General features: G+C 39.0%; 2 protein-coding genes across 3 annotated transcripts in view; one reads left to right on the top strand and one right to left on the bottom strand.

Annotated features, from left to right (window-relative positions):
• The first annotated feature begins 225 nt into the window (after positions 1–225).
• On the top strand, positions 226–8,962 carry LOC121739783 (protein lethal(2)denticleless). Its single transcript, XM_042132347.1, has 4 exons — positions 226–330; positions 440–636; positions 1,665–1,776; positions 6,294–8,962. The coding sequence occupies exons 1-4, from the start codon at positions 288–290 to the stop codon at positions 7,967–7,969; spliced, it is 2,028 nt and encodes a 675-aa protein (XP_041988281.1). The 5' UTR covers positions 226–287; the 3' UTR covers positions 7,970–8,962.
• A 174-nt stretch (positions 8,963–9,136) lies between these two features.
• The window catches only part of LOC121736010 (treacle protein), a 67,046-nt gene continuing 50,190 nt past the window's right edge, over positions 9,137–25,992 (bottom strand). Inside the window, exons 5-8 of one of the 2 annotated variants that reach the window (XM_042127037.1) lie at positions 17,621–17,794; positions 14,627–14,803; positions 12,128–12,236; positions 9,137–11,911 (exon numbers count right to left, since the gene is read on the bottom strand). In XM_042127037.1, the coding sequence (XP_041982971.1) occupies positions 12,153–12,236; positions 14,627–14,803; positions 17,621–17,794 (435 nt within the window). In that variant the 3' untranslated portion in view covers positions 9,137–11,911; positions 12,128–12,152. The remainder of the gene's footprint in view (positions 11,912–12,127; positions 12,237–14,626; positions 14,804–17,620; positions 17,795–25,992) is intronic. The other variant, XM_042127046.1, reaches the window with a different exon arrangement.

Raw genomic sequence — 25,992 nt, 5'->3', positions numbered from 1 at the left:
CTATAGCTACAAATTCACCAAGTGTGTATCGTTTTTAGCGCGAAGCTCTACGCATAATATGCGGCCGCGGCAGCCGGCAATAGGCCATAGCACGAATGAATAATGATCTTGATGACGAAGCTTCCTACGATAGACGCATGTGCGGCCACAGACCATGAATTAAAAAAAAAAGTCGATGTCAATTTATGTCAATTGTCATCTGTCGAATCAAAACAAAATTGCGGGTAAACTTTTGCATTCTAGAAAAGTTGAGTTTATTTCCGATGCATTTTACCGCATAAATAAAAATGAATGATATTCAGAATGTAATTGATAGGCAATTGGGAATATGTAAGTAATTTACCACTTACTTTATGTCATTCCTTCATCACAAATGTTGTGACTTGTGGTTGTCCTGTAAATATATATAACCACAATAATGTTCAATTCTATTTTCTAGATTCCCGGTTCAATTACGATAATATATTAAAGAGACTCGTGGTATATGGCGAAGAATCTTATTATGGATTACAAAACACGGTGCTAGCTGCCAACTTTGACCAGGATCCTCCAATATTTGCTTGTCGCTTCAGCGAAGCTCCCGGGCGCGAGCATATTCTAGCGCTCGCAAACGAAGATGGTCGCGTTGCGATACAGGTACCAATTTTTGTATATTAACGAATTAGGGACAACAGTAATGCCCAATCTCCATTTTGCACAATATATAATAATTACCATGTAAATGCCTATTTCCCGCTAGGGTTAGTTAGCTAGACACTCCCTAACCCACCAGAAGATGGCAATTGTTACAGTGGTAAACTATAAACTACTACTACTTCCTTTGTGGCCGCCACACTATATTCCCACATTGGGTGGTGCTTGCTGACTGGTCAGTGTAGTGAGAAACCCCCATGCCGAGGCGGAGTCGCCCAGGCCGCGGTAATTGCGGCTACTGGACGAAGTACCCAATGAGGTGATGCTGGCTGGCACGGTGCAAATGTAGGAATATAGCGTGGTGGCCACAAAGGAAGATCTTCTGACAGAGCGAGGTGTTATGCACGATGAGGCCGAAGCCCATACAACACATTTCAGATGTTGTTTATAATTATTATACCGTCAGTCTATATTTACTGTTTTAATCAAATAAAGTACTGGAGGTTACATTTGCCAGGAGCAATTGCATACCATTAATTATACAGCTGATTTTGAATACCATAGTTCTAGAGTACATATTCAATGTTTTAGTTTACAGTAATTGTTGTGGAATAATACATCCATGCTTCCATACTATTCATACTAATATTATAAATGTGAAAGTGTGTCTGTCTGTTACCTCTTCACGCCCAAAGCACTGAACCGATTTTGCTGAAATTTGGTATGGAGATACTTTGAGTCCCGAGGAAGGACATAGGATACTTTTTATCCCGAAAAAAATGTATGGTTACTGCGTGATAAACGAATTTTGGCGCAACGGAGTTGCGGGCGTCATCTAGTGCACAATATTTTCAGTATTATTGCTAATGCTATCTCTTCAGTATTATTAATAATGCCCTATTAATATAATAAAGTGGCCACTAAGAGAATACTTTGACCTTCAAAAATATTTGTGTAGTGCTCTAAAAACCAAATGTCGTCATCACCAATTATAATAATATAATGAATTATTTGTGAATAAAATGTTGCAGGACACTTCTACAGTCACAAGTGCAAGCTCCTTGGAGGGTTTTCAGTGTCACAACAATGCAGTGTTTGATCTTGCCTGGATGCCTCAAAACATGAATTTTGTCACAGTTTCAGGTATTTATTTGTCATATTAATTCTTTGTTACTTTATTTAATAAAAGCTATATTTGTATGAGCCCTTTTTCAACCCTACTTAGTACTGAGTGAACTATGAACTGGCTTTGTCCTTTGAATATTATAAAATTAGTAAGATGTGGCCTTTGACTTTAAGCTGATAATAATCGGCCAATTGCAAGTCGGGCTTTCGCACGAAGGGTTCCGTACCGGTATAGAGTGAAAGAAGACAAAAAAATGTGTTTCTTATATGGGAGCCCCCCCGTAAATATTAACTTTATTTTATTTTTAGTTTTAGCGGCAACATATATACACAATCTGTGAAAATTTCAGAAGTCTAGAGCTATAGCGGCTCTTGAGATACAGCCTGATGACATACAGACGGACAGACATCGAAGTCTTAGTAATAGGGTCCCGTTTTTACCCTTTGGGTACTGAACCCTAAAAAGTAATGATCATTCATTGTATTTAATATTGTAACTTGAGCAAAGCTCGGTCAAGTCGGCTAGTAATAATAATTATAGCAACATCCAAAGCAAATCAGAAGTTCGGAAGTATTGTATTGTATAGGTATATGTTACCGTTAGAATGCAGAATACGTTAACATGCATGTAATCTGCATATTACTATAGTTTGTGCGTTCTAAGATGATATGGGTGACAGTTTTCATGTTCCTTGCTACGGGTTTTTTTTACAAGAAAACAAAAAAAAAACAAAATGTAATAAATTATATTCCATCTGCAAAAACATATGTTTCCTTTAATTGTAAATGAATAAAAATGAAAAGATGCTAAATGCTAACTTATTGATAAATTAATAATTATAAATATTTACTGTGAAAAAAAGTCGCCTGGAACGCATTCAGAAAAAGTTTATAACTTACCTGACTTACCGCTGTGGTAAAAGATTTGATTCCTATGACGAGAGCTGCGCTGAGTTTGATCTCTTGCCCCTGGAGCAGAGACGTACTGTTTTTGACTTATGTTTACTGTACGACATCGCTAATAGTAAAATAGATTGCCCTGATCTCGTGTCACAACTTACCTTCCGCACGCCGAAATTCCGCACTAGAAACACCCCCCTACTGCACATACCTGCATCAAACACTAGTTATGGACAGAACTCTGTTATATCACGTATAAGTCGCTCATACACAAAAAAATTTAATTCTGTAGACCTATTTGCTTACAATACTAAAACGAAATTCAAGAGTGAAGTTATAAAAATATTAAAAAATGATACTTAATTAAAGAAAAAAAAAAGAGGAATGAATTTGCAGAAACATGTTGTATGTACAAACCTTACATGCGGTACCTACCCTAGTGGTATTTTTCACTGATCCCAAGACTTCGTGTCGTAGGGCTAGGGTGCCGCACATGCACACACACATACACACAAACACACACACACATACATTATATTAATATAATTAATTAGCTAAGACAAAAATATTTTACATTTTATTAAAACCACAATACTGGGAGTTGACTAGCTTATTAAATAGTAACCATGTCAAGACCTTATTGTGTCGATAATAACGATGACGGTCTTCTAATTTTAATGAAATAGTTTTTATTATAATGTTAAATACATAGCACTACAATTTGACAAACAATGTAATACCTGTTACTGGCCATACTAATTGTTACATGTTTAGTGTTAAGCTCCAAATTGTAATACGCTGTTGGTATTCAATAAAGAAAATAAAAAATAAAATAAAATAGGAGTATAAAATTATTGTTACGAAAACATTTGAAAAATGTCATATGCATGAAACGGAACTTATGTCTTCTTTTTTTTTTTTTAATTAAATAAGCGGGCAAACGAGCAAACGGGTCACCTGATGGTAAGCAGCTACCGTTGCCCATGGACACTCGCAACATCAGAAGAGCTGCAGGTGCGTTGCCGGCCTTTTAAGAGGGAATACGCTCTTTTCTTGAAGGTTGACGCCAAGTATCTCAATGCTAGGGATTCAATAGAGATTGACTCTGTTGAATCGAAATCAAATCGATAAAAAAGGGCGGCCATCTTAAATCGCCGGCACCACTGAAATGTCAGTACGAAATCGATAATTTCGATTGCAATTCCTTTACGAAGTGATTCGATATTTTTAAATTATCGATTAATTTTTGTTAGGTAACTTCCCTACTATTGTCAATTATAATGTATCACGCATATCATCATAAAACGCACAAACTATAATTGATACCATCCATTGAAGTGTGTGCATTGGTCGGTACCGCAGCAAAAGCTACTTCCCGCAATTTTTAGGGTTCCGTACCTCAAAAGGAAAAAACGGAACCCTTATAGGATCACTTTGTTGTCCGTCTGTCCGTCTGTCAAGACCCTTTTTCTCAGGAACGCGTGGAGGTATGAAGCTGAAATTTATATCAATTACTCAGGTCTACTGTCCCTTGAAGCTGTGAAAAAATCAAACTTCTAAGCCAACGCAATCAAAAGATACAGCCGTTTATGCCGCAAATTTTCGACACTTGCAAGGGAATCAAAACCTACAGGGTGCTTCCCGTGAACTCAGAATCTTGAAATTTGGTACGAAGCAACGTCTTATAGCATAGATAAAGGAAAAATTACGAAAACCATAAATTTTTAGTTACATCACATAATATATTTTTTTTTAATAATTTTAAACTTACTACCCATTTCCTTATAAACGCGTAGAGGTATTAAATTGAAATTCATACCAAATACTCAGGTCTATAATACCTTTAAGCTGTAACAAAATCAAACTTCTATGTCAACGCAATCAAAAGAAACAGCAATTTAAGCTGCATATTTTGAAACTCGCAAGTACTCGCAAGGGAATCAAAACCTAAAGGGTACTTCCAGTCGACCTAGAATCTTGAAATTTGGCATGAAGCAACGTTTTATAGCACATATAAAGGAAAAATTCCGAAAACCTTAAATTTTTAGTTACATTACAAAATATATATTTTTTAATAAATATAAACTTATTATTAGGGTTCCGTACCTCAAAAGGAAAAAACGGAACCCTTATAGGATCACTTTGTTGTCCGTCTGTCCGTCTGTCAAGACCCTTTTTCTCAGGAACGCGTGGAAGTATGAAGCTGAAATTTATATCAATTACTCAGGTCTACTGTCCCTTGAAGCTGTGAAAAAATCAAACTTCTAAGCCAACGCAATCAAAAGATACAGCCGTTTATGCCGCAAATTTTCGACACTTGCAAGGGAATCAAAACCTACAGGGTGCTTCCCGTGAACTCAGAATCTTGAAATTTGGTACGAAGCAACGTCTTATAGCATAGATAAAGGAAAAATTACGAAAACCATAAATTTTTAGTTACATCACATAATATATATTTTTTTAATAATTTTAAACTTACTACCCATTTCCTCATAAACGCGTAGAGGTATTAAATTGAAATTCATACCAAATACTCAGGTCTATAATACCTTTAAGCTGTCGGAACCCTCGATGCGCGAGTCCGACTCGCACTTGGCCGGTTTTTTTCCTCATGAACGCGTAGAGCTATCAAGTTGAAATTCATATCAAATACTTAGATCTAATTATATTTATTAGCCTTTAACCCGTGAAAAAAAAAATTCTATAAAAATACCATAGTTATGACTCGATTGTCGTAATGAACGAACTTTATAAACCTTGCAGGTTTGTACGGAACCCTCGGTGCGCGAGTCCGACTCGCACTTGGCCGGTTTTTTTAACCTGTAATATCTTCGAAAATATTCATTTAAATCATATGCTGTAAAGGGCCATATAGATCTAAATTAAATCATAATGTATTTAAGTTATTTAATTGGATAAGGATTAATGCTGTGTTTATTAAAATTGCTTCGAAAATTAGCCATTATTTGTCGTAAAAAGAAAATCTTTTATGGATATCTCCTACGAATAATAGGATACCTCACAATAACATTGTGAGATATCCATAAGAGATAGACATATACCATCGCGGAGCTTTCTGTAGACCTTTTCATTGTGTACAATACTTGGTACATTATTTTGATAAATCTCGTAGGGTTCAGCCTGCGTTTGCAATGTAAGCGGAAAAAATGTACTTAATTATTTACGACATCACATTAGAAACCCTAACAATAGGTAACAGTATGTCTCCACTATTTAATGAATGTTATCATACCTATAACCTTCCTCTTGAATCACTCTTATCTATTAAAGAAAACCGCATCAAAATCCGTTGCGTAGTTTTAAAGATTAAAGGGAACAAAGGGACATGAGGGAAAAAAGCGACTTGTTTTATAATATTATGTATAGAATATATAAAAATCTCGTGTCACGGTGTGCGTAATTGAACTACTCCGAAACGGCGAATTTCGTCAATTTTAGCGAGCATATCGGCTAGGGTTGAGAATCGGACAGCATCTACTTTTTATATTGATAAGTGCATTTGTTAAATAAATAATAGACTGGCGGCGGGATAGCGATAAAATATTTTATATGGCAAAATAACGTTTGCCGCTAGTTTAGGTATAAAAATGATTTCTATAATATTTATATTCTAGGTGATCACACAGCATGCCTTTGGGATGTAGGTGAAGCAGCACCCAGAAGAATTCAAATGTTTGCCAGCCACACCAGGTCAGTGAAAACGGCAGTTTTCAGACCGACTGAGCCCTCGGTCTTTGCTACAGGGGCGCGCGACGGTCATATTCTCATCTGGGACATACGCGCTAGCAGTACTCAACCCCTCGTCATTCAGAAACCAGATAATTGTCTCATGAATTGCCACGCCAGCTTCACACCCAAGACACCTGGATCTCACGGTAAGAGACCCAGAATAGACAATCAGAGAGCTATAAGTATAACTGGCTTGGTTTTCCAAGATGATACAACGTTGATTTCGTGTGGAGAATGGGACGGGAATATTAAAGTATGGGACCTCAGAAAAAATTACAATATTTACAAAAAAGAGCCACTTCCTAAGCATTCCATTCCATATTGCGGAAGCTCTACAAAGAATGGATACACAAACCTAATCATCGACAGTTCGCGAGTGAGACTTTACGCTAGCTGCATGGATAATGTTATCTATTGCTTCAACATATCCACATACAACTCCCTACCGGAGCGAAGATACGTCGGCCACGAGAACAACACGTTCTACATCAAGACGAGCCTCAGTCCAGATAGTATGTATTTGGTCAGCGGAAGTAGCGACAAGAATGCTTATATTTGGAATGTAAAATATTCCCAGCCCATAGTAAAGTTGACGGGCCACTGGGCGGAGGTGACGTGCGCCGCTTGGTGTCAGAAAGGTGACACTAAAATCGTCACTTGCAGTGACGACGCGAGACACAAAATTTGGCGCATCGGCCGGGAATTTCCAGATAAAGATGAGGAGGTAAAGGGAAGAGCGGAGGTCGTGCCACTCGTGGAGGTAGCCAGCCTTCCCCAGTGGGGGGCTTTAGAGAAAACACCAAACTCACTGAAACGTAAAATGATCACAACCCCGAGTTCACACAGTACAAAACGTACACGCGGCCTTTCGGAGAGCGGGACCGTTAGAAGAACAAAGCGATGCCTCACAGACTTGATGAACGCTACGAGAGACGCCGACGAAGGGGAGAGCGGTATAAAAAGAATGAAACTCGACATGCCTCTCATACCGGAAGGTGACGAATCAAAAGCGTTATCGGCGCCTACCAAGCGTCGAATTTTGTGTTCGGACGCCTCCGTCCCAAACAAGAAAATGTGCCAGGACGGGGAGATGCCGGGCCCTAGTGATTGGACATATTTAGCCCCCAAACCTGGGACTTCCTTTATGACGCCCACTAAGAACTACGAGAAGAAAAATTGCAAAATCCTGTCCCCCAAAAGCCCAAAGACTATATCGCCCGGATCTAGCAGGTCCCCAGTAAAAGTGTCACCCACGAAGGTTAGAATAATCAGCATTACGACGCCTACTAATAATTTACCGAACTTCGTGCTGGACGGTGAGGCGCCGCACCTGAGATTGATGTCGCCCGTGAAGAAGAAACAGGACACCACCGACTGGTTGACTTTGATGGCCAGAGAGAAGAAGGGCAAAACTGACCCAGTAGAAAAAATCAACCTCCCAGCTCCATCGAGCCCGAAAGAAATACCCGCTAGAAGAAATTCAGCCACTGAAAAAACTCCCAAATTAACGAGCAAAAGTAGAACATTACTCAAGTACTTTAGTGTATCTAACAAGAAATAGTAAATCTCACTACGATTAAGCATCAACAAAAGTAAAATAGGCCATTACAATCTGCAAAAGATTAAGCAGGAGATTGAAATTATTTATTTCTTTATTATTATTACCAATCTTTGGATTGTTCAAAACTATTTCTTCCTTTTCTGCTATATATAAATTGTTAAAACGTGGGTACTGGGCACCGACCGGCGACCACACAACCACTGCCTGGTGATACTGGGTAATCTACATAATTATATTATTGTGCCTGTTGGGTTTCAATTATTTATTTGAGCAGTAGTGGATTATGAACATTGTCCAAGTTGTTATCGTTACTGTGTAAGAATCTATATCCTCGCTTCACTTATGAACGAGGGTGACAAAGGCCATAAAATAATGCAGGTAGGGAATAATAATTAATTAGACTTATTGTTACATTTTGTTCTGGAGACGAGACCTATGTAATTTTGCTTTGTTATGGATTAGATCAAACATACAATTTGTATGTTAAATGTTAATTGATATAAAATTATTTTAAAAGAAAATTTTAACTGTGCGACTCATTAGTCAAGTCAAATTTTATACGCCAAAAAGTTTTCGAAATTGTGGTTCCTGTTTGTGAATAATTATGATTAATATGTAATGAATGATTAAATGTACATGAAATAACTTTTATCATCTGAGAAGTCAAAAAACGGTTACATTTTATTTAAAAAACGTCTTTTGTTGACTGTATATGTGTGTATTCGATGTCTGTGTTAAAAATGTAGTTACAGATTTTACATGCAAGTTCGTGTTTTCATCACAATGATCCTTCGGTTTTCTATATTTTGTTCTATGATCCCATGTCGCCTATTCATTCGTTATCTTCTAAATTTATTGTAATACTTGAATATTGTCTTGGCGCCCAAGATAAATTATTGTATTTTATTGACTATGTTTGAGAATCATCGAGATTTTTAAGAAGTATGGCATATTGTGATTTATGTAAGTATTAAGAAAAAAAGTTTACTTCTATGTGATTTAGGCATAATAAATAATCATCTTTAAGTCCGTTGTTTTATTTAGTTTTACCTATTTTTCTCTTATATAACCAAATGGTTGAACCATATTATTTTACTAAAAGGTAGGAAAATGTTCTCGTCCCAAACATTTTAACATTAGGTTATTCTTCATAATAATAAAACACCGTTTAAGATGTGCCATTGCTCACTCTTTATTACGCTTGTTAATTCAGTATATAAAAACATAATATAAATTATCTTGTAAATATCACCATTGATTGTCGCTACATACACCACTGCAAGCCTTCTCGATCGTTCGATACAATCAAATACGTCGCACACTGAGCATCTTTGATTGTATCGACGTGTACAAAATCTACAACTGATTTCAGAATTTCCATACAAAGTGGCATGTAAATATACAAACGAAATTATACTCAGTTGTAGTGAGGGGATATGTATAGCTAGGGTCGGAGGCGAGGCGGGGAGGGGGGCCGGAGACAGTACAGTAGGCCAACGGTCGACTCTACAACCCGACACTAAACGATAGGCGACGCTCGGAAAAAGGAGTATTGCGCCCGGAAAATATTTAAATTAAAAAGTGGCTCCTGAGGCCCGGAGGCCCCCCTCGCTCCGGCCTGGGGTTCGGCTCGCAGCTTGCAGTTTACTGACAAGTCAAAATTACCATGGACAGGACAGTAACGAATCCGTAGTGGGAATAAAACACAAAAGAAAAATGTTAACAAAAGAAAGGCGCCGAGCGCCCTGCCATACAATTTGTTATACCTACTACATCTAAAACTGCACTTATACTACGTAACTTAACACTATGTACATACAATCTTTATCCAAGCGATTTTTAAAAAAGTCTTAGTACTTTTACCGTATTAATTTGAAAATTTGTTAAATGTCTTTACATTCACTGATTCCACTCGCACCACATATTTTATGTTTTTTTTTTTCATTTTTGTTTATAACACAACAAGAGTAACAGAATTAGCCCTGCTAAATAAACTACTAACATAAGTTACAACTAGATACAACCAATTTAACGTACGAACGACGAGCGCGCCAGATGACGTCACAGGGGCGACGGAGGCGTCTACGGGCGGGCGGCGACACGACTGCGATACGATCGCGTCGCCGACACTAAATAAATCCAAACGTCGAGCTCATATTGCACAGGGGGCGGCGCATCGCGTTCATACCAATTGACATTTAATAACTGATAAAAATATTTTGATAATCTATTAAGGAATTACGCGTGGACCGTGTGTTCGTGTTAAGAAAATATTTGGCTTCGTTAGTGATTAAGATTTTCGTTTAACACTAACACCGACCGACTCAGTCGCAATTCGAGATCAAAAAGTCGAGGTACCTCTACTTTCGCGCTACCTCTTATGTCGTCGCGGTGCGGGCTGCGACATTACGACTATTGGTGTAAACGTAGCAATAGTTTCATAAAAAATTGCGATAGTTTATAAAGATACTGGACAGCTTCGAAGCCCGCACCCTACAAAAATACTCCGATATCGGCGCCGACGCGGCCGACTACGACACTGTGAGGTTGGAGTGAACGTCACACGTCACGACACCGACCCGACGATCGGATCGGTCTCAACATGCTCGCAAAATACATCACCGCATATCGTGCGGACGTTCGAAAAAACCGACGTGTTTACAATCATTCGGACCTGATTATAACAGTGGCAATAATTTAAACACAGTATTCAAAACGAGTAAATACTTCCAAAAACTACCGGAGACAGCGCACACGGACGCGGAAGAGAATCAGCGTAGGAGACGGGGGAAAGCAAAGTGGCTATGACAAAACGAATTGGTGTGAACAGTTTGATAATGTTGTAGTTCAAGTCTAAGATGTAATTTGGTGTAAGGCATTTGAAACAAAATAAACGATCTAATTTTAAAAAGGTCGATTAGACTCCCGTCGCTACGCTGGTTTTCTCAATACGCTAGTGGTATGTACATACGGCGCTCGCGCTCACAATATAATAGTATTAGTAAGTTTGTACTTTGATCATTATTTGAGTGCAAAAAGGAACTCGAACACCGGAGCGAACGACAGTTCTCGGCTAACAGCGTCTAACTTTAGAATATATGTTCCACAAGATTTTCTGCGTTAACAGTTAAGTAGGATCCTGGATCCTTTACAATTTTAACAAAGACCAAAACAGAGGTGGATCTAAGTCTATTGTAGAGGCAAATATGTATTTCTCAACATAACTTCGCTAAGAAGATATCGTGTATGATGTTCTGAATAGTTTCTGAAAGTTTATGCGCCTTTAATGGCAACAGCTTATACCTGTTAATACATATTTGTGAACTAATAATAATTATTGTTAACAGAGGTCATATTGCCGTTAGATCCACCTCCGCGAACACTGCAATTGAATATGAATTCTCTGTCACGGTGTATGTTCCCGCGTGCGATGCGACGTACTTTAACGGACATATCGGTCGTTCCGAACGTTCCGGAGTATTCAGTATTAACTCAACACAAACGTGACAGAAAATCCACGCCTATTTCCGGAAAATAAAATACGACGAAGTATATTAAGTTAATATAGGAGACATATAATTACAGTAGAGTTAACCTCAATCTTAAGTTTAAAGTACAAGGAGCATAAACGTACGTATACTTTAAGATCTACGCACATGCACTCAATTTCGCTAATATGAGGCTCCTTAGTGGTCGTTGAGGTACCGTTTTCCGCAATATTCTGTATCTCCGAGACGCCTCGGGCGTCGGGCGAAGAGATTCACAACAGAGTAGGAGATCATGAAACACGTGCCGACTCGCGGCCGATGTTTCGAGTCGAACTGGAACATCGATGTGGATCGATTGGGAACATCGAAAAATATCGATTGAACATCGATTATATCGATGCTAGACGCTAGCAAGGGCGGCGCGGCGCGCGGCGCCTTCGCCCGCTCCGATACTCTGAAAATAAGAGAAGAAATAATATTTAAGAAACGTGGTCATAGAGGCGTTTACCGCTTTTTTGTACATTGATGACTTATTATTGGTGTGTGCATAGCACATTTTTGGGGTTTTGTAGGTTTGAAGCACTTCTAAGACAGAAGTATGTTGAATTAACTCGCGCTACTGACAGCTGAGTTGGCGAGGTACAGGAACCCGACAGGCGGGGAGAGTTACCTGCAGCGCGGCGACAGCGCGGGCATCACCAGCAGAACACGGACAGCTCGCCACCGTGCGCGCCGCCCACCGCGCGCCACGACCGCACGCCGCCGCCGCCCACTTTCAGCTGAAACAGGAAAACAGAACATCACACATTGATGACATCAAACGCCGGAGCCTACTAGTAAATCAATGCCACATATTTTAAGTAAAGTGTTATGTTATGTTATTGCGGTCTGGTAGTGCTTATATTATGTGGTGAACGTAAACACGTTATGAGCAAAACGAGCTCGACTATTTGATATAAAGGAGAGGTACCAGGCATGTATGTTCGTAGTTTGTACACTCGTCGGGTCAACTCCAAGATCTCTATTTATCGATCTGTGATCGATAACGGTGATAAAGGAATCGTTCCTTAGTCCCTGCATAACATCTAAGAACTTATAATATTGTAATTTGCATTATGTTCGCTCGTAAAGAAGTAAGTCGTTAAAATCCAATCAATCACGTCCATTATAGATAATACAGGCAGCACGGACTCGCATAAAAAGATCTTTAAAGTCAATCAGAGTCATTAAATTGATCGAATGTGAGTTGCGAGCGGGCATCGGTCCTGCATACGAACGATCGAGCCTCAATCGAAACTCAAAACGTATATTCGCGGAACGATCTCGTAAACATGTCCGGCGACGTCGATTCCGCAAGTCGATTAAGTAAAAAGTGGGATAATATGAAACAGGAACGCATTATCAATAATGCAACGATAGTCGTACCATACGTGGCGGCGACAAAAACTGCCGGCTTCGGCTCGCATTCCACGTCTGGCCGGGCCGGGGAGCGCGGCGGGCGAACTGCGCGCGCAAGGAATGTCGTCATTGACGAGAAACTCAATGGAACAAAACCGCTCACCCCATTGAGCCGGCAGGGTTGTCCGCTAATGCCGCGGACGTGATGTAATTCCGTAATGTTGAGACGACATCACGACTCCGGGAAATCCTAAATGCACTCCAAATCGAGAGCATAAGACCGCACAGTCTGGAGATTCAATATTATAACAATCGAATACTTAGGGTCGTAAACGAGCATGATTAGAATCCCGAATGTCTGTTACAATTTAATGGTCCTCCAACATACAAAACGGCTGGAGGGAGAAGACGGCTTGTATAAATAGTAGGAAACATAATGTATGTATATTGTTATATTATGTATGTATTAATAACTTTACAGATTAAGCATACTAATTTGGTTTAACACATAAAAAGACATTTTATATCCATGAGATATGTAGGTACATACACATTATATAACTTTATTTTACTATTAAACAATTCCGTAGCACGAATGAAATACGTTTCAATACTCCTTTTGGATGTCAAACTTTTCCCATTCTCTTCAGTTAAATAGACTGTTAAAATATAAAGTATCGACTCCTCAGTCCTCAGCCCGTATGGCGGGCATTGGGGAGGTTCGGCGAACTTGCGCCCGCCGATAACAGCTGACAGCCACGATAAAGGGGACAATAATACTATTGACAGCCATTGAACACCAGCACCGCGCGCCGGCGGGCATAAGACGTCCGGTTGCATACAATTCCACATTGAATATTATATTGACATTACCAGGTACTCCTAGTAGGTACGATGTCCTTTTGATTTCAAAGTAACGGAAGATATTTGAATAAAGTAAAAGAGTTTAAAAATAGCATCTTTCATGTTTAGCGACGCGACGTCAATTTAAGATACATTGAATAGAGAGCTCATACAAATTTTAGTTTACATTGAAAACTTTGATCGTTTACTTTTGGCGATTGTCGGTTTACGTATCTCCTGTGTGTCGACTGTCGACTCTAGTAAAATTATTCTAATAAGAATCACATTTTCTAGCCTATGCAATATGCATATTACCATTTTTTTAACAATTTGTGAACCACTAGACCGAGATAATAACAATATGTGGAGCTGTCCGTGCGGCATGTTCTGTGGGCTGTGGCGTATGTTCGTCGTGGGAACGCGGCCGGCGGCGCATATGCCGGCTAATTATGCGGCCGGCCCGCACGTTGTACTTTTGTACGCTGCATCGACTATGCAAATTGCCTCTTTTATTGCTCTATTTAATTATTACACTAACAATATGCGGAGGCTCCGAGGAGGATCGGTCGTTTAATATTGATTATTATTGACGCTCGACTCCTTTCCTAGATTTTCGAATCGATACCGCGAAGCCGGTCAATATTTCACAATAGAGCGTTTTATTTTGCATTACTTCAAGTTTTCTCCGTCTAATATTGCATGAAATAATTTTCCATCAGATTGACATAGGTATTGCGGCTGGCAAAACTAGTGTTGAAGTTGTTTTTATTTTTTTGTTAAGAAAATAATAGTAATTAAAAAAACAAATTGTTGGATATATGTATTTAAGTTTTAGCGTCACGTGGAATGTCTAGCCTTCTAGACTAGACATTCCACGTGACATGACATCCAAGACCAATTATGGATAGGCTGAGCGCAATGATCATACCTGTTGCATCTTATCGAAGTCTAGCGCTGGACGATGTCTGCGCGGCGGCGGCAGCGGCGCCCGGCGACGTCGCGGTGACGCGCGGCCCGCGCACGCACACGACGCGGCGCCGACCGCACGCCGCGGCTTCAGCGCCTCCAGCGGCGGCGACGTGCGGAACCGCACCGGTGTCTCCACCTGGAACACCGGAAGTGTCACTTAGTACAAAGTTCTAGAACATCTGTTCAAAGGTTCATAGTACAAATAATCGGCCAAGTGCGAGTCGGACTCGCGCACGAAGGGTTTCGTACCGTTATAGAGCAAAAATAGGCCAAAAGTTGTATTTTTGTATGGGAGCCCCCTTAAATTTTTATTTTATTTTAATATTATTATTAATTATTAAAAAACACATTATAATTAGGGCATTTTTGAAAATTTCAAGTGCTTACCTGTTTCCATAATTTATAAGGAGGAAAAAAAGCCAAAAAAAATCACGTTTGTTGTATGCCCCCCTTAGATATTAATTTTATATTGTTATAGCGCGGCGGCAACAGATATATACACAACCTGTTAAAATTTCAGAAGCATAGCTTTAGCGGTTCTTGCGATACAGCCTGGAGACACACAGACGGACGGACGGACAGACAACGAAGTCTTAGTGATAAGGTCCCTTTTTTACCCTTTGGGTACGGAACCCTAAAAAGCAATTCTGAATAAAGGTAAGACCGCACTAGGCTACACTACTGCAGCGGAGCGACGCACGCACGACTGCACGTCAACAAAATATATTCTTTGTATGAAATTGTATGAGGTAAGCTGCTGCCTGTGGCGCTATGCGACACAAAATGTCATTTCTATGGAACGTGAAGTGTCGCGTCGTTCCGTTGCAGCGTAGTGTCGCCTAGTTCGGTTTCGCCTTTACCCCTCGATTTGTACTCCCTTCTGCATCAAATAAAGTTAAATCCCCAATCTTTTTACTATCGGACGAGTTCACTTTACAACCCCACAACGCATTCGCATTGGGTAGAAAAAACATTTACAAAATACTCGACGGTTATTTTGTTTCACTGCATGCCGTGGCCGTGGTACGCAGAGCCTTATTTGGCCGGCCTGTATTAACATTTACATCAACGGCACCCTACGTCTGATTCGTACAATACTACCCTTTTTCATTTATTCCTGATCCCAGTTAAAATCCTCAGGGCACGACTAATTTCTACTCCTTTCAAATGCGTTTTTCATCAGGTCCACTTCGCTATGAAACAAAAGTCTGATGAAAAAAATAAGTTAAACTTTTTTAGCAGTAAATATAAAAAATATGCGTATAAAAATACCTTTATAATTTATAAATATTATTATATTATTATTCCCACAAGTATTATTTTCGGTTTTATTAGATATGATTATGTGGCGGTTAATGCAATTTTAAATAGTAATCGGCGAGTACATGAAATGGCACTCCAGATTGCAAGAAGCGTTTTGAGTCAGTGCCAACACAATCTTTAGTATTTATGAAAAATATTATAAAGAAAATTGCAATGTTATTATTTCATATTATTTTATAGCTCCTTTTAGAAATATCAAATATTTGATTCTGAATTTAGTTTTCTCAATCAGTGCCATCTATTTTATGAATCAATAAATTTCTTCTAGTCAACAAAATTTAATCAAAACTTCGACTTACTTTCAGTTTACATGTTTACCTGGATTCCCCGTTTAGCACTGGAAAGGTACAAACTACAAACTAGACAGTTTTAAAGTTCAGTATCCACTACCCCATAAAGTTTTTTAAGTTACGCTTACGGTTCTTGAAACATTTTTATACTCTACAAGTTCCGGGTCGTAAAGAATGCACAGGTTTTTCGACGTTCAAAGAAAATTTTAGGCTAGGGTTCGGAGCGTATCAAGATACTTACTAGACCTGGATCCCAGAAGAATAAGACATAACTTACTCTCTCATGGATGAAACAATAGGTTCTTAGTAGTGCCTCGTGTACTTAGAATACCTGCGAGTTTGTGGAGCTCTACGTGTGACACCTGGTCAGGTACCAGGTAACAAAGTTGACTAAAAATTAGTCTTACTTTACTTATGTTATCATGGCTTATATTTATATATAACTTGTAGATTATTGTTCTGAACTAGTATCATATAGTCCAGGACACTTTTCAATTACCAAAACTATTATCAAATGTAGAGCTTCACAAATTCACAGGTATTCTAAGTACAGGAACTACTGAGGACCTAAGATTTCATCCATAATATTGTGATAGTAGGTAAGTTATGTCTTATCGCTCTGGGATCTGGGTCTAACAGGTAGGCAATTGACTAGGTATATGACCAAAAAATACTCAATTGTATTCATACTTTAATAATAATCACTACATGTTAGAAAGGGGAGGTACAGCCTGAATATGGACAGACAGACAGACGGTCAGGCTGAAATATCTTTGTGATCGGTTCCCGTTTTTACCCTTTTCGTAAAAAGGGGAAAATTATCCATCTTTGTTATTATACTATGCTGACACGGACGAAGTCGCGGGCAACAGCTGTAGAAAATAAATTCTTACAATATAGTATTGTTTTCTAAGGTGATAAATTAATTTATAAAATAAAAATAATGCCTTTGAATAAAATGCAACAAAGTTATTTTTAAAACGTCTGATAATAGTCTTGGTCATTGAAAAGTGTTTTGCACTACGTGATACTAGTTGAGAACAATAATATACAAAATATATATAAATATTAGCCATGATAAAATAAGTAAAGTAAGACTAATTTTTAGTCAACTTTGTTACCTGGTACCTGACCAGGTGTCACACGTAGAGCTCCACAAACTCGCAGGTATTCTAAGTACACGAGGCACTATTAAGAACCTATTGTTTCATCCATGAGAGAGTAAGTTATGTCTTATCCTTCTGGGATCCAGGTCTATACTGAGTTGTATTTTTTTTGACAAGTGAAAATTACATTTATAGTAGGTTAATTCATGCAATGAATGTAGTTAAATGGCAAACCTTTGTGTCATCGTCGTCGGAGGAGGGCGCCCTGGCGGTGAGCTCGTCCTCGTAGGGCTCCGCCGGCCACCGCCGCTTCTCGGGCGCTGTCCGCGCGGGAGACGATGCGCCCCTCCGCCGGCCTTCGCCCCTCGGCGTCACCGCCGACGACCCGGCGGGGCTTCCGTTGATGACCTGCACCAGTCCTCCGTCACTCTTCGTTGTAGCTCGATTCGATTACTGATTGACGCACGTCGGTATTACGGGTGATGTGACACTTGTAAGGTTACAGACTCTATGATGAATGAGTATGAGGTGACTTAATTATGGAAATAAACGAGGAAAACAACATCTATACGGCTTGTGGAAAATATACACGTGAGCGAAATTTAACACGATAAAATAGTTAAGTCACTCATCATTTAATTTGTGTAATTTTAACCAACGTTATTTAATTACGCCAAAACCTTAGGTAGACCTACGACTACAGCCCAGACTGTAGAACCGCAAGTAAACAATCAAGATTCAAGAATAATATAAGTACGGACGGAATAAAAACACAAAACATTTAATCGTATAAGTATTTATAAACCCGATCTACGCAGGTGCTACGACTGCTACGAAGTAAGCGAATAAATAACAATAAACGGAGTGGATGCGGATTTATTCCGAGCAGACGAAGAAACTCTCGCGCGGGGCGCAATGTCACAACAAAAAATTGTCTCTCGGTGCGACGTGAATGAAGGCTGTTTTGCGGCGCGCGGCCGCCGGGTGGCAGGGGGGCGACGGAGCGCAGCAAAGGAAAGAAAAGGTGGTTAAAAGCGGGCGCTCCGGCCGCGACGTCTTCGCTGAATATTTCAGCATGTAATTGCAGAACTCGCAATTCTCGTCCATCAAAGCGCTGCGTCATTACACGGCTGAATTAATACCCGGACGAGGCCCCTCCCGCTTTCTCCAGAAAAAAAACCAGCTGAAAATAGCCGGCGAAATCGCCTAATGCTGCGACCGCTCATCTATTATGGATGCGGAGCCCGGGCGAAAAAACCTCATCGACTTGTTCCTGCCGAGGGCCGCAACGGTTTAATGGGATTGCATAAATTACCGAGCAATTAGGGGTGCGCTTAGGGGCTGTCCATTAATCATGTGAGGCTCGAAAGGGGGGGGGAGGGGTCCATAAAAAATCACGAAATATCACAAGGGGGAGGGGGGGGGGGAAAGTAATATATCACGTGTACTTATTTTATGTATAAACGCCGCTTTTTATCTTTAGTCAAACGCGTACAAAATAAAAAACGGCTTGTAGTGTGACCTTGATTAGCCGTTGCCAGGCAACGAACGAAATGAAGTTCCCGCGAGCCGCGACAATTGTCCGCCGGACTCAGCTTGTCAGTGTCAGTTACTCTGTTGTTTTAACACTGAATACAGTCTATCTGTCAATACACTCTGACATTGGCAATCCACGAATCTGCCATTAAAGAAGAAGAAGAAGAACACTGTATACACATGCGTAAATTGTTTAACCTCGCACGTTTTAAATTAAAACAATGTCTAAACTAGGAGATCTGTATAAAGACCTATTTGCCGAGTATAAGAAAGGCAAAAAACCTAGTGTGGCTCAAAAAGAATTTAATGAATTGTGGGCCAATTCGAAACAAAAATATACTACGAAAGAAGAATTTATGAAGTGGGCTAATGATCTTTTACTAGATTACCGCCAAAAGCACCAAGCAAAGAAGTCTTCCAATATCCTCTTTTATTGTTCTAATACTAAAAAGGTATAAAGTTAAAATTTGTATGTATTACTATATGTTTTTATGGACATTGTTCTAATAATAAGAATTCACCTATAGTTCTATTTGCAGTACATAATATGTTATTGTTAAATCTTACATTTTTTATTACATTGAGAAAATAAATTATATACTTACTTACTTTATAAATAATTAATAGGCATAGCGTACCTACCTACCTTAATTATTACTTAAATTCAAAACATTTTTAACAACGGTAGATCGAGAGAGATTCTCTGCGTAGTGCGCGAAAATGATGACGCCGAGTGGCTTGATGAAACCGATGTTGATCTTCAACTTCAACTTGATGAAACCGATGTTGACTTGCAAGATGCTTATCCAGTTATTGGTGTTGAAGAAAGTCTTGCTAATCCGTGGTCCGAAAATATTGTACATTAAATAATGTTCATGTACTAGTACAAAAAACTTTTTCGCATTTCTTTCATTATTTTTATGTCAGTCAAAAACAAACCTTTCTGTCTACCTCTGAACGTTTATTATAGTAGTCTTTAATTTTCTATAATAAAATTAGATGATACTTATACCAGTATTTTTTTATAAATAAAAAGTAGATTCTTTGCAGATACGAAAAAATACACGTGATATAGGGGGGAGGGGGGAGGGGTAGTCTTAAACCTCACCACGTATCACCAAGGGGGAGGGGGGGTCAAAAAATGCCAAAAAAAACATCACGTGATTAATGGACAGCCCCTTAACTGCTGATAAAGCTTTTTCGATCGGCTGTTTAGACGCTGCGGCGTTGAGCGCGAGCCCGACGCCCGCCGCCCGGGTTCCGACGCGCTACGTGTGCGTATCACTTTTATCTTTATTCTTCGTCAAATTGCTTCAGTAGGCAGTCTGTAACGTGAAGCTTTTATCTTTTGATGTATCAAATGTTCGCTCATGTAGCACACGCTCGTATAATATAAACATGATTAATGCTCAGGTTACGTAAGTAGGCACATTATAATATTTATTAGGTAGGAATACTATTAGTATGGACAGGTTCTTCAATTATTATTATTATTACTAGCTGTCCCGGCAAACGTTGTTTTGCCATATACTTAAATAATTTTTGGTATGAAAAATAGGTGTTGGACGGTTCTCAGACCTACTCAAAATGCTCACAAAATTTCATGAGAATCGGTCAAGCCGTTTCAGAGGAGTACGGGAACGAAAATTGTGACACGAGAATTTTATACATATATAAAATTTATTACCAGAATGTACGTGGTTTAAGGACAAAGACGTCGAGCTTTCTAAGAAATATAACTTTAAATGATTACGATGTGATCTGTTTAACTGAAACGTGGCTCAGAGAGGATTTTAGCAGCAATTAACTTTTTAATGACAGCTATACAGTATGGAGGCGTGATAGAAACTACTCCGCTACGAATCAAACATTGGGAGTTCGTTCGTCGGCGTTCTTATTGCCGTGCGCCGTGATATTATGTCCAGGGTACGTACCGAATGGCATTCATCGGCTGAGGACATATGGGTGACAATTACCCTGAAACGTTCTAAACCAAACGTTTCTTATAACTTACACATTAGCACCGTTTATCTTTGTAAACAAAACTTAGGGAACTCTCTGTCTGAACAGCTGACGCGTTATTATAATATTTTGAATAATATTAGGAGATTTTAATATACCTAATCTGACTTGGACATTATCTGACGATGGATGTTCTTTTTATCCACGAAATATTCAAGGCTCTGTCCAATCTGAATTCATCGATATCCTAAATAGCTGTAACTTATTTCAATACAATAGTCATAAAAACACAAACCATAGATTACTAGACCTAGTTTTCTGTAATAATATTGTAAGTGTTGATAAGTGTCTTGACCCACTAGTACCAGAAGACATGCATCACGTGTCTCTCAGCATTTCTGTTGATTTCGTAGAGTATCACACACTGCACTTCCGGGCGAGAACTAATTTCTAATGAACTTGATAGCCAAGATTGGCACAACGACATCTCAAACGGCACTGTCGATGATGCCTTATCATTATTTTACTCTAGATTATACAAATTACGAGACACTTATGTACCGACCAAAATTATTAATTTCACTTCTAAATATCCCCCCTGGTACAAAACTTCATTAATAAAAATGTAACAACAAAAATTTAAATATCATTCAAAATTTAAAAAATATCACAATCAGTCAGACTATGAATGTTTTGTTACTTTACGTGACAGTGCAAAATTATTAGAAAGAGAAATGTTCGATGAATACATTAAATTAATAGAAAGTAATATATATATATATATAAATCCCCTAAAGCTTTTTGGTCCTTCGTTAAAAATAAACAGACTTCCAATTCATATCCGTCCATAATGAAGTTTGGACAGCATTCGTCAGGCCAGGGCGATTTTATTTGTTCGATTTCTTTTACAGTAATTTTCTCCCTAGCTCATCTGCTTTAGATAACTTGGAACAGATTACTAGTACTGAGAACGACTTTGAGTCAGCCGCCGACATTAGTTCTGTCGAAATCTGCAGTGCAGAAGTATTAAAGCTCTTAAAATCCCAAGATCTTAATAAATCAGAGGGTCCTGACGAGATTCCTGCCATACTGTGTGTGCGATGTGCTAGGAGCTTAACCCTCCCCCTTACATTACTGTTTCAAAGGTCTCTTAGGGAAGGAGTTGTTCCTCGCATTTGGAAAACTGCCTTCATCACTCCCATTCACAAAAAGGGCCCCAAGAATCAGGTAGAAAATTATAGGCCTATTTCGAAACTTTGCCTTTTTGCAAAAATTTTGGAGCCAATAGTATATTCTCAAGTATATCATGGCCTAACCCACACATTAAACGATTACCAACACGGCTTCATAAAAAATAGATCTACTGTTTCGAATCTGTTAACCTGCTCCGAATATCTGAGTCGCATTATGTCAGAACCCTCTCAAGTCGATGTAATCTACACCGATTACACGAAAGCATTTGACAGAATAGATCATGTCATCCTCCTACGTAAGCTCCTTAAAGCAGGAATCAGAGGAAATTTATTCAGATGGTTCGTTTCATATATAAGAAACCGTAGTCAGACAGTTGTTTTAAATGGATATAAATCTACACCGACATACATTCCATCCGGTGTCCCCCAAGGCTCACTACTCGGTCCCTTGCTGTTCGTCATCTTCATAAATGACATAAACACATGTTTCTCACACGCTAAACTAGTGCTCTATGCAGATGATATGAAAATATTCCATCCCATTTCCAACTACAACAATTGCACCCAGTTACAGCAGGACCTTAACAATCTCCAAGCTTATTGTACTCTGAATAAACTTGAACTTAACGTCTCGAAATGCTTTGTCTGCTCGTTTACTCGGAAACCTAACCCTATCATATTTAAATATAAACATCTTAACAAAGATATTAATAGAACCAATAAAATTAGAGACTTGGGTGGGGTCTTCGATTCTAAATTGCTTTTTGACTCACATATAGACACCACCATTAATAAAGCCAACAAAGCCCTCGGCTTTATTTTAAAACTCTCAAAAGATTTTAATAATATTAAAACCATCAAAATCTTATACTGCTCTTTTGTCCGTAGCCATTTAGAATACGCTTCTCAGGTGTGGAATCCAAATTATAACTGCTACATTAATCGAATCCATCCAAAAGCGCTTCCTACAGTTCCTACAATTTTAAACTCGCCATTATGTGTCTGGTTACGAAACACGTTGTAAAAAATTTCATATCTTGCCATTGCACGAACGACGTCGTATTGCTGACCTATCTTATCTTCTTAAAATAGCGAACGGCACGGTAAACTGTCCTGAGCTGCTAGGTGAAATAGGTTTAGTAACACGCTCATTTCTGAAGCACAGGCCCAAGCTATTACACATCCCATATGTAAACAGCACTTATAGGCAAAACAGCTATCTGATACGAGCCAGTAGAAGCTTTAATGAAATTTCGTACGAGTATCCAAACATAGACTTATTTAATACCAGCGTTTCTACAGTAAAAAAATGTATGTCTAAAAAATTCTTTTGTGCGTGATTTATTAATATTTTGTTATGTTTGTTACTCTGGGTATAATTAACTACCGACTTTATATTTCTTGTTAGTTTTTCTATCTATATGTGAAAACTTTTAATTGGCCTTCATGTATGTGTTCTTCTGTTTATATTTGTATGTAGCCGTAAGTTTTCCGAATTTAATAAAAAATATATATATATATATATATAAGATTATTATGATTTTTTTTTGTTTTTTATTCTCCTTTACAGGGTTCTACTAAAGTTGCGGGCTTGTGGCCAACTTCAGGTAATGTGATGATTAATAATTGTTAATATTATTATTGAAATTAATTAAATAGAAACCTGAAGATTTCAAAGTCACGGAACACTCGTCAATCTAGAATTTAGATACACTTCGAAAACCTTTCCGCTACGTATATGCAAATAATTAGGCTGTACCGAAAGGCTGTACGTACAAAGGATGCACACGAACAAAAACCATTAAATGGCCAATCCCCATCTCGACAAATGAGCGCGTGTGGGGGGTGCAACGCGACGTCTCGCCTCTCGGCCGAATTTCACGGTTCGCGGCGCTACAAAGAGATCATCCGGCTACACTAATCCCACTGCAAGTTTTAGATAGCTAAAAATTACTCGCCCAAATTAGCTAAGACTTAATGCTCTGCTGAGTTTACCCGAGCTCCGGCTACGTAAATAGGACGGTAGAGGGTAAACCATTTTATATTCGAGATCGTTTATTATGAAGAATAATCTTATTTGGAAAAGCAGGACGGGCAGAATGTACCCACGACCGCTGACATTATTTTTTAACTCATCAACCCCCAAGCGGCAGCCGGCTGCCGCACAACAATTGAAAATCGTTATGCGGCAAAAGTGTCTGCGATACCCACGATGGAGGTATTAACATAAATTCGAACCCGACTTCTAAAGTAAAAACAATATTATTAAAATTATCTAAAAAGTATGAAATAATGGCTTTTTCTAAATTCGACTAAACCTCAACTACTTCTGCACCCAGTTTTCATTCATTTGAAGTCGGTAGTCGGTACCAGCTCAGAACTGAGATCCTTGACATAGAACTTAGCCGGTACCGAATTCAATGATTAGCAAATCATTGAACAAAAGCAGCAACAAAATAATTTTCGAAATCGGTCCACAATCAGTGGAATAATGATCAAAGACATCGGTATCGATAAAAAAAAACCATGGAAAACACTAATAATACTAATAATAGAGTGTAAGGATAGTGAAGATGATGATTAATCTAATGTGCCATTAATGCCTTCAATTCTTAAGAGGGAACGCGGGTGCAGTCGAATTTAAATGAAGAAAGTTCTATTGCCATCACACTTCACCCTGCGCCGGCACGTGTTTTGGGATAGAGACAGTAGGCCTACTACGAAACCGTTATGAGACTCAAACAATCGGACGAGAATGCCGCGTCCTGCTCTAACGTCATTTCACGTTTGTTAGAGTAGGACGCAACATTCTCGTACGATTGTTTGAGTCTCAAAACCGTTTCGTGGTACGGGCCCTGGCCTTGTACCATGAAACTGTTTTGAGATAATGCCGCGTCCTACTGTAACAAACGTGAAATGACGTTGTTAGAGCAGGACGCGGCATTCTCGTTCGATTGTTTGAGTCTCACAACAGTTTCGTAGTAGGCCTACTGATTTGACTGTTCAATCGAGGTAACGTAGTCGTCTGATTCCTCCTTCAAAATAGAGCCTATCTATTTTTTTTAAATATCTTCAGGAAGAGTGAGTCTATGCCTCTACAGTCTACGTTTTTATTTTATCTTAAAGATCTTTCAAATTTGTTTTATGGTCGGTAGATTGGCAGAGTACGGGGCATTCATTTTTTGCGATTTATATTTAAGGGTCATATTTTTTTCGTCGAAATTCGAAACCCTTAAACATGTATCTATGAGGAGGCCGGAGATCTGTTCATCACCTTCGAACCATAGTATATATCCTGGCGCAAAATCTAGCTTTTTGTAAAGATTTACTTGGAATACTTCATATTGTTACGGAACATGGTATACGGACACGTAGTGCCATCTAGCGACAAACCAGCAAAACTTACCGAGGGAACACCGGCAACATAAATCCCCTACTCAATACTAGATGGCGTTAGGTGCGCTAGTACATACTCGAATAGACTGTGCTCGAACTTTCTAGAAGTTTCTTGTGTCTTGTTTACGTGTTTACCGGTTTATTTTGTTTACGTGTTTAGTTGTTTATGTTTATTGTGGTACATGCTCGAGCCTCCTAGAAAGTTCCGACATTTGTTTACTTGTTTACGTGTGTCGGGAACTTTCTGGAATTCGTCTCGCCATATAAAAAGCCGCAGGTAGACGGCGCGGCAGTTCAGTTCGTTTCGAGCTATCATCAAGGCGATTTCGGAGTGGCAACAAGTGATCAATAGTGAGTGAACCAGTGAAACCTGCGACTTGGCTACGACCTAGGACAGTGATAGTGCTTAGTGATTGGACCTAGTGATTGGACCTAGTGATTAGTGTTTGGACTTAGTGCTAAGTGTTGGACCTAGTGTGTGCTTGTGTGACCTAGTGTTAATAAAGTCTTCAGAGAGTC

Source organism: Aricia agestis, chromosome 2 (genome assembly GCF_905147365.1).
Source record: "Aricia agestis chromosome 2, ilAriAges1.1, whole genome shotgun sequence".
NCBI lineage: Eukaryota > Metazoa > Arthropoda > Insecta > Lepidoptera > Lycaenidae > Aricia > Aricia agestis.
The sequence above is the reverse complement of the archived record's forward strand: the minus strand, read 5'-3'. Positions and strand labels throughout refer to the sequence as shown.